We start from the raw sequence: 12,692 nt of genomic DNA, 5'->3' as shown, positions 1-12,692 counted from the left end.
ATTTACGAACTGTACATTATTTATATGATCAGATGTGACATAGTGAGAACACTATGCTGAAATCAAGGCACCAGTTACACTTCAACATAGGTCATTCTCTTAAATGACTTTCATTACTCACAGGTGCCATCCCACATTTAAAAAAAAGCATTTCAGGATTCTGGATGAGAAATGAGTTGACATTAACCCTAGAACACTAACGTCGGGTGATTTTCACCCACACAATTTTGAAGTGATCGAATTTTACAACCAAATGAAGGGATGTGTTGATACTTTCGACCAAATGTGTGCTCAGTACAGCTGTGAAAGAAAAACCAAGAGGTGGCCACTGTGTGTCCTATATGGCATGATGAACGCTGGTGTGATAAACTGTATTTTATCCGAGATATTATATCGGGTAAAATATACCCAACGTTAGTGATGGTGTTACTAATTTTAACGTTAGTGTTCTAGGGTTAATGTAAGTGACCACTGAAATTACCAAAGCTGTGCAGATAAACACGACAGATAAAAATAATCTTGCTCTCGTTCATTAAAGTAACAACTGCTTTGGTAATGAGACGCTGCCAACATAAATCACTTAGTTTTTGTGGCATGTTGAAATTAAAATACTTATGTGATTCAGGTGAAACAAACGGGTGACAGGTTTTAATTAAAGATCACTGCGTGTTCCAAGCGAGTGTGAGCAGTGAACGAGCCGGAGCAGTGGAGGGGATGTAGCCCACAGCAGGATCCCACACTTCAAATTGGATCACTGACTGTGACCTGCAAAACACACACACACAGCTCCGTGGAGTGAATTTCCTACCATCTACACACAATAAAAAAACAAAAACAAAACACATTTCACATACCTGTTGAGTATGATGAGGACTTTTGAGCCATCTGGTCTGATGAAGGCAGAGTATTCCAACTTTGTTTTCTGATTGGAGGACACGCCCACTCTCTGAGAACCCTCCCACAGGAACTTACTGTGTAAAAAGGGGAATTTGTGTGGATTTCATTGGACTGCCTCCTTCTAATAACAGTACAGGTGAAATATGTCATCCATTGAGAACAAATATCACATGAGGCCCAGTTTGCTACCTGAAATGAGCCATGCTATAGAAAGTTGGCTGCTTGTAGAAGACATCACGCTGTGCATCCACTATAACAGGGCTGTCTACAAAGTTTTTAACCCAGTTTGGTCCTCCAGTCTGGTCTAACGCCAGGTTCCAGTCAGTCCAACCCACGACATAATGATTTAAGTCCTGCCATGGAGAAAACACCCACAGTTTATTATCTAGCCTGCGTTTCGTAACCTTGTAGTCAGAGGTGTTCTTTTGTTTGAATGAATCCAGACTGGTGCCTGGTGTTTTGTTTAAATGTCACAGGGATAGCATATATCTACATACGCAAATCCCTCCTGATTCTTGGGCTGTCTGAATGCACCCATGTAAAAGGGATAGAATGGAGGGAGTCCAATTTCCTTTGAGAGAGAGTGACGAGAGAAGAAACAAAACACCAGTTCTAGCTTGCTTTGATGGCCTGCAGGCAGTTTCTCAAGAGTCCGTGCAGCAGACTGCAACCTGTAAACCTGCGTTGCAACATCGAGGGACGAGATTCACCTTTCAGGAACATCTCACAGCCTGTCAATTCACACATATGACTGAACATGCATAACCGTCAAACTTTGGCTAAAAAAAAACAAAAAAAACCAAACTTACCTCTATGATGTCATGCGCATAATTTTCAGCCCTGAGCCAGCTGCCCAGCTTCACCCCTCTGTCCAGTGGGTGCCAGCCAGAACAGGCCTCTGTGCCGAACAGGTAATACTCTGGGTAGAGATGATGGGTGACACCCAGGCTGATCTCAGCTGGAACAAAACTGTCCATGTACCAGTGAACTGCCACACCGTGGATGTACCGTCCAGCTTGAATATCATTTAAGACCTGAAGGGACAAAGGGGAGGAGAAAATAAATCTGAGTTTCCACATAAAATCCATGGGAAAAAAAGGAGCACTGCTGTTTTTCATCTGCAGATACTAAAAACTCTTCAAAAGTCTTATAAAAGGCCTTATTAGGTATTTCAGTCTATTTTATTTAGAATAGTTTTTAATGTTTTGTCTTGCCTGTTGTAGACAGTAAAAAAATGTACTTTAAAAATGTATCCATTCAGACTATGCTGCTCATCTGGATCAGTCAAATTAACATAAATAATTATATCATAGAAGAAATATGCTGCTGGGATGCACTGAAAATATATAACAATAAACATTTCTAGGCCACATCATCACTACTGGTTTTCCATCATACTTCCATACATAGTGGTTATGACTGTGAAACCTGTATTACTTTGCAGTCTATGTGTCTAAAATGTAGTATATAATAAAAACGTCTTCAAATGTCTTAAGTTTAGCACGATGAATCCTGCAGTAACCTGTGTTGTAGACACAGTCTTGTTGTGTAGGAGCCTCTCAGTGAAAGACAAAACCTATCTCAGGTACTACAGAACACACACGCCTTTCTTCAGACACATCTGTACTTTTACACTCTTTCTTCCATATCCCTTCAGAGCCCAAAGATGTGAAGCTGCAAGATTAAAAAAAATTCTACAGACTGAATGGTACCAAACTTCACTTATATTAGCTTTCCTCTACTATGCAAGCACATTTATCTTACTTTATATCTACTTCACTGTATTAGACATTAGGCTTATCTTTTAGTATGAATTAATCCATTTTTTCTTTTACTTATACTGATTTATTTCCTGATTTCTTGTCTGCACCACCAATGTGGCCGCAGATGTAGCAGAGTTCCCCGTGACCTTTTCCACTATGTCACCATCCTTGGACTCACCACTTTAGCCCAGTGAGGCAGCAGCAGGCGGTTGTCATCCAGTATGAGTACGTGTGTGTGTGGGTGTGCTGAAGCGTGCAGGGCAGGGCCCAGGTCCAGAGCCACCCAGTCCCTCTGCTCCTCAGGCGTGAAGCCCAGAGCCTGGAAACTACAGCGAGACAAAGATGCTTCTCAGTCTGTTGTAAAAAATTCAGGAGGCGTGATGATGATTAGTTCTGCGTAATATGATGTGAGATGAGACCTGTAGTTCGTCATCTGTCCTGCAGAGGGCTCATTCCCTGTGGTCAGTCCCCAGAAGGTCAAGTTATATTTAGCATATTCCTCAAGGAACCTGAGAGGAAAGAATAAAGCGACCACTAGAGTAAGTTTCCTATGTATTAGACATTACCAGCATGTGACATCCCACTCAGGTAAAGGCCCACATGTCACCTGATATAATACCGAGCCCAGGTTTTATGCTCTTTGCCCCCAGGCTGGCCCTTCAAAGAGCCTTTTCCTATGAGTGCACCATTAGTTTTCATCCAGGCAGGGGCGCTCCAGGCACTGGCCAGCAGAGACAGGGGGCGAAGAGACAAGGCCTGAGCACGCTGCAGGAGAGGGATCTGAGACGAGGAAGAGGAGAAGGAGGAGGAGGACGGGTTAGAGGCAGAGAGCGATGGGCATGTGTATGTGTGTGAGAGAGAGACAAAGACCTTCATGTTGATGTCCTCAGGGGCCAGAGTGAAATTGTCCAGGTTGTAGTCTCCAGGCGTGTCGTCGTATGTGTACAGACGGGTGGAGAAGTCACAGCTGGCCATGGGCACACGCACCACCGTGTAGCCGATACCTCATGGAGAGACAGCATCAAGTGATCATTTAGCGGCTTAGAGGAAAAATATCTGGATGATATTTGTTAAAAACTGAAACCTCCACATAATTACTATAACTCACGTTTAACTTAATTGGTGACATATTTTTTAATGCCATCATGTTGTATTTGTGCAAATTTGTGTATCAATATCAGTATATATAATGCAGTATACTGTTTTGTCCGTTTTTTTGTATATTATGAAAATCTGCAATGAAAAATAACTAACCAAGCTCAGTTTTCCATATTAATTTTCTGGTCAAGTTGTTATCAAATTCAATACACTGGACTATACAAACAACTCATAAATAATTCATAACACTATAATCAAACTGTAAACAGACATAAGAGTTTATTAATATATTTGTCAGCAACTTTAAACCCTCGGTTATAAGGTTATAATGCAGTAATGAAATAAATAAATAAAAAATATTGGAGTTAAAGTAAGGTGTCACCCAGAATTAAATACTAAAGTTAGTTTTACAACAAATAGAAAGCTTAGAAAAATATCTGAATTAATATCATGATGATCTGAACCACGTAGCACAGGCTCACAGGCACACGAATGACTGATGCTGGACGATGTGGGTGCCAATGGTGATGATGATGCTGTTAATGTGGGAAACAAGCTAACCTGCACATACAGTATAGACACCTCACAGAATGTGTGAAAGGTATTTTTCATTACGTTGGAGCAGGACAACCGTTGTTATGTGAAAAACCCTGGCTGCTATGCCTTTTCACATTAAAAATAGACCAACAGGAATCAGAAATGTGTGTGCCTTTCTGACATATTACCCAACTAGTTTCTTCTTCTTTGACTTAACGTACCATCAGGAGAGAAGTACTGTCGTAGCAGCTGGTCCTGTGCCTCAGAAGAGAGAGACAGGATGTTGATGGCTGCCGCGTCTGTCATAGCTCCACCGAATCCCCTGATCTTCTGGTACTTCTGGTAGGCAACAATAGTCAACCTGAGGCCTGAAAGAGATCCATAAATAAAAGAGACTCTCTGCACCTGCTCCAACACTACAGACATCCCAATGTGAGCCCTCATGACTCACCTGTCGAAGTCCCGTTCACCTGGATCTGGCCCTGGCCTGCCTCCAGCCTGCTGCCGGCCATGCTGGTCATGTAGGAGGAGTACTGACCCACAGGAGGCAAGGTGATGGAGCCAACACTATCACAGTAGGTTGAATTACACTCACATACCACAGAGTCATGACCAAAGTTTCTGGGAAGACATGCAGTGCTTTCTGGATGGAGAAAAAGTTACACAAATAGAATTCAACTGTAACTGATTAACAGATAGGATACCAGCATTTTGAAGTTTCAGTTGTTTTGAAGCACAGGGATGTAAGTAAGTACATACGTTCAAGTATATAGATGAGGTACTTGTACTCCACTTAACAGTTCTAGTCTTCTACATCTCAGGGGCAAAATACTGTTCATTTGACTACATTTGATTACATTTGTCTGACAGGATTAGTTCCTTTGCAGATTCAGTGATTTTGAATGTGAATGTCTGTGATAAACCAAAGGCTTCCTTGCCCAAGTAAACAACTAAAGAACCCTGTTAGAAAGAAAACAGGGCTGATTTCCTGAGGCCATGAAAAGTCAAATCTTTATAGATGCGCATGTCTCATAGGGCAGCGACCCTACAGACACATGATTAAATATGATGCATTGCTGTAGATCAAACCACCTTACAATATAAAAAGCGGATGAAATTACCTCAACCTTAAACATCTACAGTCGTAAAATGCAACACGCACATTAATGCAGCACTAATCCATAAACATCCAAATAAAACACTGAAAAGGGTCGTTTTAATGCATAGAGTAATTGTTTTTGCTTAAGCTACGCAAGACTTTCACAATGTGGTAGTAGTACTTTTACTTGAGTAAAAGATCTGAATCCTGCACCCACCGTGTTTTACCTGCCTCTCGGTGTTACCTGTAAAGACGGTCACTTCTGTTGTGAGGAAAACGAGAGCCAGAAGCACAGACGACGGCAACGACGACGCCATGTTATCTAAAAACACAGAATACCTGTGTTAGCCCACAGAGATGTCAGATTCTTTAACATTTATACCGATTCAATCAAAATGCAAGTTAGCCAACACCCGACTAGCTGACACATTAGCTCACATGTTATTGTCATTTCATTCAGAGCACTTTAGAAAAGACGGACTCGCCTTTGAGGAGAATACAAAATCTGGCATGTCCCACGGGTTAATGCAAGTATTCACACTCGACCAACAACTTCACTTTTTTGTCCAATCTGCCATACACGCCACTTGGTTTCGGTGAGCAATACTAACTTTTAGCCAGTCATGTGACTTCGGAAGGTATCACGTGACCAGACATGCTATAATCCGGCCCGCCGCCAGGTGGTGCTGACACAGAAAGGGATGGTGAATGTTTTGAGTCGCTGTTAAACATGGTGTGGCTGCTCTGGCGTCATTCGATGCGAGTTTTCCACCGTTTTACACAGCACAGCTTGGAGTGTATTTGAGTAATATTATCAAATATAATAGCTTCGTCAAACGTACACATAATACTTCACAAATGTTGATTTAAAACAAAGTTGTTCCACTTCTGCATCATTTTCCACCCAGTTTGTCACTTGCAGAGTGTCATAACTCGGTAGCAAATAATAATATTGCATTTAAAAAGAATGTACTTCACAATGCCACAGTGATTTTCTAATGCACATTACTTATGTCTGAATAAAATTAACTGTGGCCTACATTCAATTTAAGATTACATGCTTAGAAAAAAAAAAAGACAAAAAGTTTGTGCAGTGGATTTAAATTGATGTACAACAATTAAGCTGTTATCAAACAACAAAAAATATTTTTTACTTAATTCAAAATTTTATTATCAAAGAAAAATGCATTCATCATAATTTACAGAAGGACACGTATCATAGACATGGACAGTTGCATGTTGAGGTTTTTATACAACACTGATATTTGTGTGTGTGTGATATTTATGTGTGGAATTCTAGTCTTTACTTAAATTCATAGGAAGGCACAAATTCTGTCCAACATCGACGGATTTCTGTTGCTCAAAAAGATGAGTTCTTTCTTTCCTTCCTCTGTTTGAGCTGATGAGGGGGAAAAAATGACAAAGAGAATTTAAGGCTACCAAAACAGAATCACTAAAATGTATTTTTTATAAAGCAAAGCATCCACAGTATCACCACTTACTCTGTGGATGCTGCAGCCAGTGACGGTCCGTATAGTACAGGTAACAGCTCTCAAACTCCTTCTCGCTGTAGTTGGGCACTGACACTGGGATGAATGGCTCCATGCTGTCAAAGCCCCTCTGATGAGCGAGACACAGACAGGAAGTCAACATATTGGACATCAAATATGTCCCTTTACACAGTATATCAAGATGCTTGATATAGCACATCAAGATGCAAGATTAATAAAATTTAGGTGCAATAAAAATACAGACATACATATCATATCATGTATGCACAAGGTGACAAACTAACACAATTATACTTGATATACTGGCTGTTTTGTTGTGGGCAGACAACAAAAAATGTAAATGCTCATCAGAAAGCAACAACAAAGCATAACCATAGAGTCTTTTTCTTTCTTTTTTTTTTTTTTTAAATCAATCACTTTATTTCATTATGGAAAACATCTTCTGCCCATGAGTCCTCATATTTGGAGTGATGCAGTCTCCAGACCAGGTTAAAAAAGAGAAACATTTATCTGCTGTCAGAACTGGAGGACAAGTGCTGCTGATTATAAAATACAATAAAAAATGTCCTCTGACCTCTCCCAGCAGCTCTTTGGGCAAGTAGGCAGACTGTGGGGTGTAGAGAGATCCCGTCTGAGAAAGAGTGGTGATGACAGCACCGCCAGTCTGGGACAAAGAGAGTGTAGGTCAATGGAAAAATGCTGATATATAATATTCTCATGCAACTGTGGCCATTGCTTTGAGTGTGTTCTGCTCACCCAGTCGTTCTTCATCATCTTCCTCAGGTTATGGACCAAAGTGAGCTCCCCGGGATCCACCTGAAGGACAGCAAAGGCAGTTAGACACACTAGAATTTCTATCTGTGGAAAAGGCATGGAGACAAGCATGAGGCATGGCAGATTGTATATGTGTTTCCTCACAGCACTCTTATCCTCCTTCTTGATAGTAGATCTTCCCCACAGTGCATTGACGCCATCCACAGCCACGGCCACGCGGAAGTTTGACTCTGGCTGCCCACTGTGCAGACGCAGCTCCTTCATCAACGCCCCCACCACATCACTGCTGCTCTTCACACGACTGATGCCCTGCAGCAAAGAAAACATCATCACAAGTCTGATTACAATCTCTTATGAAAGGAAGGCTAAAGCAGTCGTGTAGTCTTTTGTCTCTCCAAAGGGAGCTGTGTGAAGTCTGTTAAATTGCCTAAAGTTGGTGCTAACGACTATAAGTTTGAAAGTGAAAAAAATCTGGGGGTGTGGAATACCAGACCATTGCAGCCTGCCCCTCGTCTCTGCTTGAGGTTAGCAGCTCAAGGCTACATTAGATGCAACTAGCATAACTCACACAAATCTCCAACCAAACCATCTGTGGAGGAGTTGCACTGCGGGTAATATAAGTGCCAGGTTTTGACAAAGAAGAAGAAGAAAAAAAAATCTAATTCTGCTGCATCATTTTTTATAAAATCGTCACAGGACTGCAGTGAGAACCCAGTGTACTCTTTTAACAGTAACAACACATAATTTTGTGGCACAAAATCTGAAAAACTGACTTATGGTCAGCTGTCAGAGGAGCAAACAGTAACACTGTTCACCATGTCATTAGTTTTAAGGCTGGAAACTTCCAGCAGTTTCATTCAGATGACTCTGCAGGAGGTCTGAAACAGATTTGATTTGTCTAATAATGTGCTGTCACAAGGCCGGCTATTAATATCAACTCTAATTACAACCTACAACAAACCCACAGCAACACCAGCAATGATCTCTGATATCTCAGTGTTTTCCTATGTTCAGGGTGAACATAAATCCACTGCTCTTTTCTGCCGTTATCAGTGTGTTGGGTACAAACATATTGTGCTGATCCATCACCATGCTTGGGTCATTGGCTATTGATCAGCACTAAGCACAGGCGATGTGAAAGATGAAACTTTAATGGTCCCTGTGGAGAAATCGGTGGGGCGGAGGGAAAGAAACGGCAACAGAAAACGCGACAAACTGATTAAACCGTCTCAAAGGGTGAGATAAACCACATCTCCGGTGAACACAAATAAATACTCAGAGACAGAAATATCAAGAAGTCCCACTCATCTGCACTGTGAGAAAGGCTCACCTGATCCACCAGCTCTCCTAGTGTGCTTCCCTCCTCAGTGAACTCTCTCTTTGTCCACATGTAGCGCTGCTTTGTCTTTATCTGGGTTAGAAAAAGCACAGATTCATTACAAATGTCTATATGTTTTAATTCATGCATAAAGCTTAAAATGTTTGCTCCATGACACCAGTTACTTTCATAAATATTTCAATCCTAATTTTAAAGCTGTCTAATGATAACTGTAATCATAATTTTATGTGTTAGCATGTTAAAGATGGAGTTTAAGTTTTTATTTGATTTATCCATCAAAAAGATCATTCCAGAATAACCCAGCTTCCTTGAAGGTTTAATATAATTTGAATACTCACCACATTCTTTTCTATTTTTCCATTCATATTCCCTGTGACATGCTTAAGATGCTCCATTTCCATTACATTAAAACATCAGTGAAAAATGTTTTCCTCAAATAAATCTCAAACCCCATCATGCTTTTCTACATCCACTGTGTCACGCATTCAGGTGGTGTCATCAAGCAGCTCAATATCTTTATTTATATCAGCATGTGATCGAGGCTAATTTAAGGTCCATAGACGCCTGAATGCTTATTAATAGTGACGAATTCTGTAATACTTCACAAGCCTTAATCTGACTATTTATATTAAGACATTCACTTAACAATTGCAGCCCATATCAATGTTGTTGAATGAGTGATGTTCAGAAAGACACACTGCGTAAAAATCATTACCTTAGAAAGGAACGGCTCATTGGTGATTTTGAAGTTGCGTAACCATTCGCTGGCTTGTAATGGCTGATCAAAGCGAGATGTGTTATAAATTGAGGGCAGCAGCTCCTTACAGTTCTTCACCCAGAGATGAGCTGCATTATAAAAAAAAAAAAAACCCAAACACAGGGAAAATGTAAGATGGCCACTGTTGACACTTTCTGTACTTCAGAAGTGGTAACCGAGTGTGCATCACTGTGTTAGTGTCTCACCATCTGGAACGTGCAGCACCAGCCATCCTTGTGTATAACAGAAGTGCACTGTGTGACAGAGAGACATCGTTTTCCCACTGCCCTTCAACCCATCTGAACAACTTGATAAGGTTAGCAACAGTTTTATTCATAAGCCTGAAAAGAAGAAGAGTGTATTCATCTGTGTGGGTGTTTAAAAGGATACAGAATAAATATCGCACAGCAGGCTTGCTATAGTCTGCTTTCTTCATGTAAGAGATGACCTCTAGGGCTGGCGACCTCACCATCATACAGGCTTCATTAAAGGTCTTCACCTAAACACATACAAGAACAAAAAAGTCACCAACAACTATCTGTAAGCTAATTAGTTTAAGATAATGTACATGCAGTCAAGGACATAAACACAAACCTGCTGACGATAGCGCCGAGGGAGGCCATGAGGGAACACGGTGCGAATGTGTGTGGAGGGCAGTGTGTAAAACTGCCCGATGTGTTTCTCTGACTGACATGCCTGAAAAGAGATAAAGAGTGAGCTCAACAGCTAAAAATCATACAAATGCACAGACAACTGCTAACAAACACCAATCTGCTGCAACGAGGCAGCCGTTCTGCCTTTTCTTCCCTACCTCTTAGCATTGAGACAACATTAACTCTGTTAAAGACAGATTTGCATACCGGATCATTCTCCTGTGTTCTGAAAAATGAGAAGGGCTCAGGTTCTGAATCTACAGCCACCGCCTCCTGCTGCTGTCCACATCCACTGGTGTGAAGGGACCTTACATGTGTTACCTGCAAACAGAAGAGAAACAAAACGAATGCTTTTATTCAAGTGTTAAATACATGAAACAAGACAGCACCACACAAACAGAGGCAAACAATAAAAGAAAAAGAAAATCTGAGTCAAATAACAACAAATTAAGTACACAACAGCTTGGTACACTGAAGGAAAGCCTACAGCAAAAACTGAGCCAAGTCAAACAATGTTCATCTTTATGGCTGATCAGACAAAAATAGATTTTAACTAAACTAGATTTCAACCCTGGGACTGAAAGGAATCATCCAGTGTCTGAAGTGCTAAATTTTGGTTTGCTTAATATTTCTCCTGAAAAAAAATGCAATTGACAGTTTTATAATGGTACCTACAACTACAAGCTGGGTAGTTTATCTTAATAAATACAGTGTAAACTTTAAAAATAACCATATAGGCTAACGTAGGCATGGTCATTTATTTGAACAACCTTATTTGCAAGTTTTTTTGGTAGGACATGCAAATCAACTTACTGCCCACTAATGAAAATAGTGACCTTACCGTTTGCCGTAGTCTGAAGGACAGTCTGTGGAGTGCCATAATCTGAAACATGGTGGACGAAATGATTTAAACTTACATTTAAGGAATAACGAGTGACTGTGAAGTAGGCGGTGAATAAATACGCAGCAGCGTCCCGTAACCTTGCCTGAACACTTAACGTTAGCTAACAGCTAGCTGCGGTACCCAGAAGGCACGTAATCTACTTTACGGGCAACGTGAGCCATGCGGAGCTATTAGAGGTGTTTACCTGCAATTCACTTCGTTCAATATTCAGTGACGACGATTTCTGTTAACACATGCAACTGACGGAGAAGGTTTAAGGATAAGATAAACGGCACAACGCCAGGCGAAATCAATGTGCCAGACCTGTCACGGACACCGCCATCATGCAGTTAAAAAGGAGGAAGTGACGTACACCATCGCAATTCTGTGTAGCCAATCACGGGGCACGAAACATACGTTGACAACGGAGTAAAATGGAGTTTATCTGTTTGGATACATTCATCTGTAATAACAATTAATGCTGTTAGACTCCTGAGAGCTGTAAACACACAGTGCGGGTGTTTTTTGCACAATGAGTTGTTTGGTGAAGGCCAGTGTTTTTTTTAAAGCTCTTAATAGAACTCTTTTGACAGGATTCCTGCGAGATTTTGCCCACTTTGTCTTATAAATCAATAGCAAGACAGTTGTGGACAGTTCACAGTCTCATTTGATCAATAAAACTGTAGTGGCTCTCTGGAGATTCAGAGGAAAGTTACAAGTAACGTTCATAGTAGGTGTCCATAATGAAAAACAAACCGGCTTAATTGTTTACATGACTCTACATAATTCTCAGAGATGATCAAGAAGGCTTACTTAATATGGGCTGTTTTTCATATTTTAAAACGTCACAAGCTTCTTTTTTGTTTGTCATTGTCAGGTCTCATACTCTCCTTTAGGCCTCTTTCACATTCCAAAGTAGTTACTTATTTATTCCTCTGTATTTTATCACTTGCATTCTGCACAGTCCATGGAGGTGGTAACCAAGCAGTTCACGTTTTTAACCACAGTACAAAATCTTCAAACATCACTAAAACAGGAAAGGTGTAGTCTACAGGAGATACCTTTTAAATAATGTGCTTCATATGAAATGTATAGCCAAGGTTAGATTACAAATAAGCAAAACGGCAACTGGCCCAGAGCCTCAGTGTACTTGGACTTGATGGGAACTTGTAATTGACAAGGCTCATATACACAAAATGGTTGTGAGGTGAGGATTTGAGATGAACCATAGGGGCCCAGGTACATTTTTCAGAGGCCCCATTAACAGTCAACCTGGCCATGTGTTGGGTTTACCACCCAGATCAAGTGGGCGTGTGGCCAGGCCTTCGAGTCACCCTGGCCCTGGCATCAGGTTCAGTATGTGTCTTTTTTTAAATCTAAT

General features: G+C 40.8%; 2 protein-coding genes across 5 annotated transcripts; both read right to left on the bottom strand.

The window, feature by feature from the left end:
• Positions 1–328: 328 nt before the first annotated feature.
• gba (glucosidase, beta, acid) lies at positions 329–6,033 on the bottom strand. 3 transcript variants are annotated; one of them, XM_046398376.1, is made up of 12 exons: positions 5,880–6,032; positions 5,612–5,716; positions 4,747–4,938; positions 4,517–4,663; positions 3,531–3,664; positions 3,268–3,440; positions 3,080–3,169; positions 2,839–2,986; positions 1,707–1,931; positions 1,087–1,250; positions 855–971; positions 329–765 (listed from the first exon to the last, which is right to left on the bottom strand). In XM_046398376.1, exons 2-12 carry the CDS (start codon positions 5,709–5,711, stop codon positions 660–662), a joined length of 1,596 nt encoding a protein of 531 aa, XP_046254332.1. In that variant the 5' UTR covers positions 5,712–5,716; positions 5,880–6,032; the 3' UTR covers positions 329–659. The 3 variants fall into 3 exon arrangements, with proteins under 3 accessions (XP_046254332.1, XP_046254333.1, XP_046254334.1); XM_046398377.1 differs by having other exon boundaries at positions 5,639–5,716; XM_046398378.1 differs by lacking the exons at positions 329–765; positions 855–971; positions 1,087–1,250 and adding an exon at positions 1,270–1,576 and having other exon boundaries at positions 5,880–6,033.
• A 505-nt stretch (positions 6,034–6,538) lies between these two features.
• On the bottom strand, positions 6,539–11,659 carry dap3 (death associated protein 3). 2 transcript variants are annotated; one of them, XM_046398381.1, is made up of 13 exons: positions 11,636–11,659; positions 11,270–11,311; positions 10,636–10,749; positions 10,370–10,471; positions 10,166–10,274; positions 9,982–10,074; positions 9,734–9,864; positions 9,010–9,090; positions 7,824–7,988; positions 7,662–7,721; positions 7,480–7,569; positions 6,897–7,014; positions 6,539–6,793 (listed from the first exon to the last, which is right to left on the bottom strand). In XM_046398381.1, the coding sequence occupies exons 2-13, from the start codon at positions 11,306–11,308 to the stop codon at positions 6,708–6,710; spliced, it is 1,188 nt and encodes a 395-aa protein (XP_046254337.1). In that variant the 5' UTR covers positions 11,309–11,311; positions 11,636–11,659; the 3' UTR covers positions 6,539–6,707. The 2 variants fall into 2 exon arrangements, with proteins under 2 accessions (XP_046254337.1, XP_046254336.1); XM_046398380.1 differs by having other exon boundaries at positions 11,517–11,655.
• Between the last annotated feature and the right edge of the window lie 1,033 nt (positions 11,660–12,692).

This window comes from Scatophagus argus, chromosome 9, assembly GCF_020382885.2.
Source record: "Scatophagus argus isolate fScaArg1 chromosome 9, fScaArg1.pri, whole genome shotgun sequence".
In the NCBI taxonomy this organism is placed as follows: Eukaryota; Metazoa; Chordata; class Actinopteri; family Scatophagidae; genus Scatophagus; species Scatophagus argus.
This window is presented reverse-complemented; position numbering and strand designations above follow the sequence as displayed.

What these genes read in the sequence shown, in the direction of transcription:
- dap3 (XM_046398381.1), bottom strand. Translation starts at nt 11,308, where the DNA reads ATGGCACTCCACAGACTGTCCTTCAGACTACGGCAAACG. An exon ending in GAACACAGGAGAATGATCCG is followed by an intron (nt 10,472 to 10,635) that starts GTATGCAAATCT and finishes ATCTCTTTTCAG; the next exon opens with GCATGTCAGTCAGAGAAACA. An exon ending in ATGAGCCGTTCCTTTCTAAG is followed by an intron (nt 9,091 to 9,733) that starts GTAATGATTTTT and finishes TTTCTAACCCAG; the next exon opens with ATAAAGACAAAGCAGCGCTA.
- gba (XM_046398376.1), bottom strand. Translation starts at nt 5,711, where the DNA reads ATGGCGTCGTCGTTGCCGTCGTCTGTGCTTCTGGCTCTCGTTTTCCTC. An exon ending in GGACAGATGACGAACTACAG is followed by an intron (nt 2,987 to 3,079) that starts GTCTCATCTCAC and finishes GTCTCGCTGTAG; the next exon opens with TTTCCAGGCTCTGGGCTTCA. An exon ending in ATGCGCATGACATCATAGAG is followed by an intron (nt 1,251 to 1,706) that starts GTAAGTTTGGTT and finishes TCTCCATGGCAG; the next exon opens with GACTTAAATCATTATGTCGT.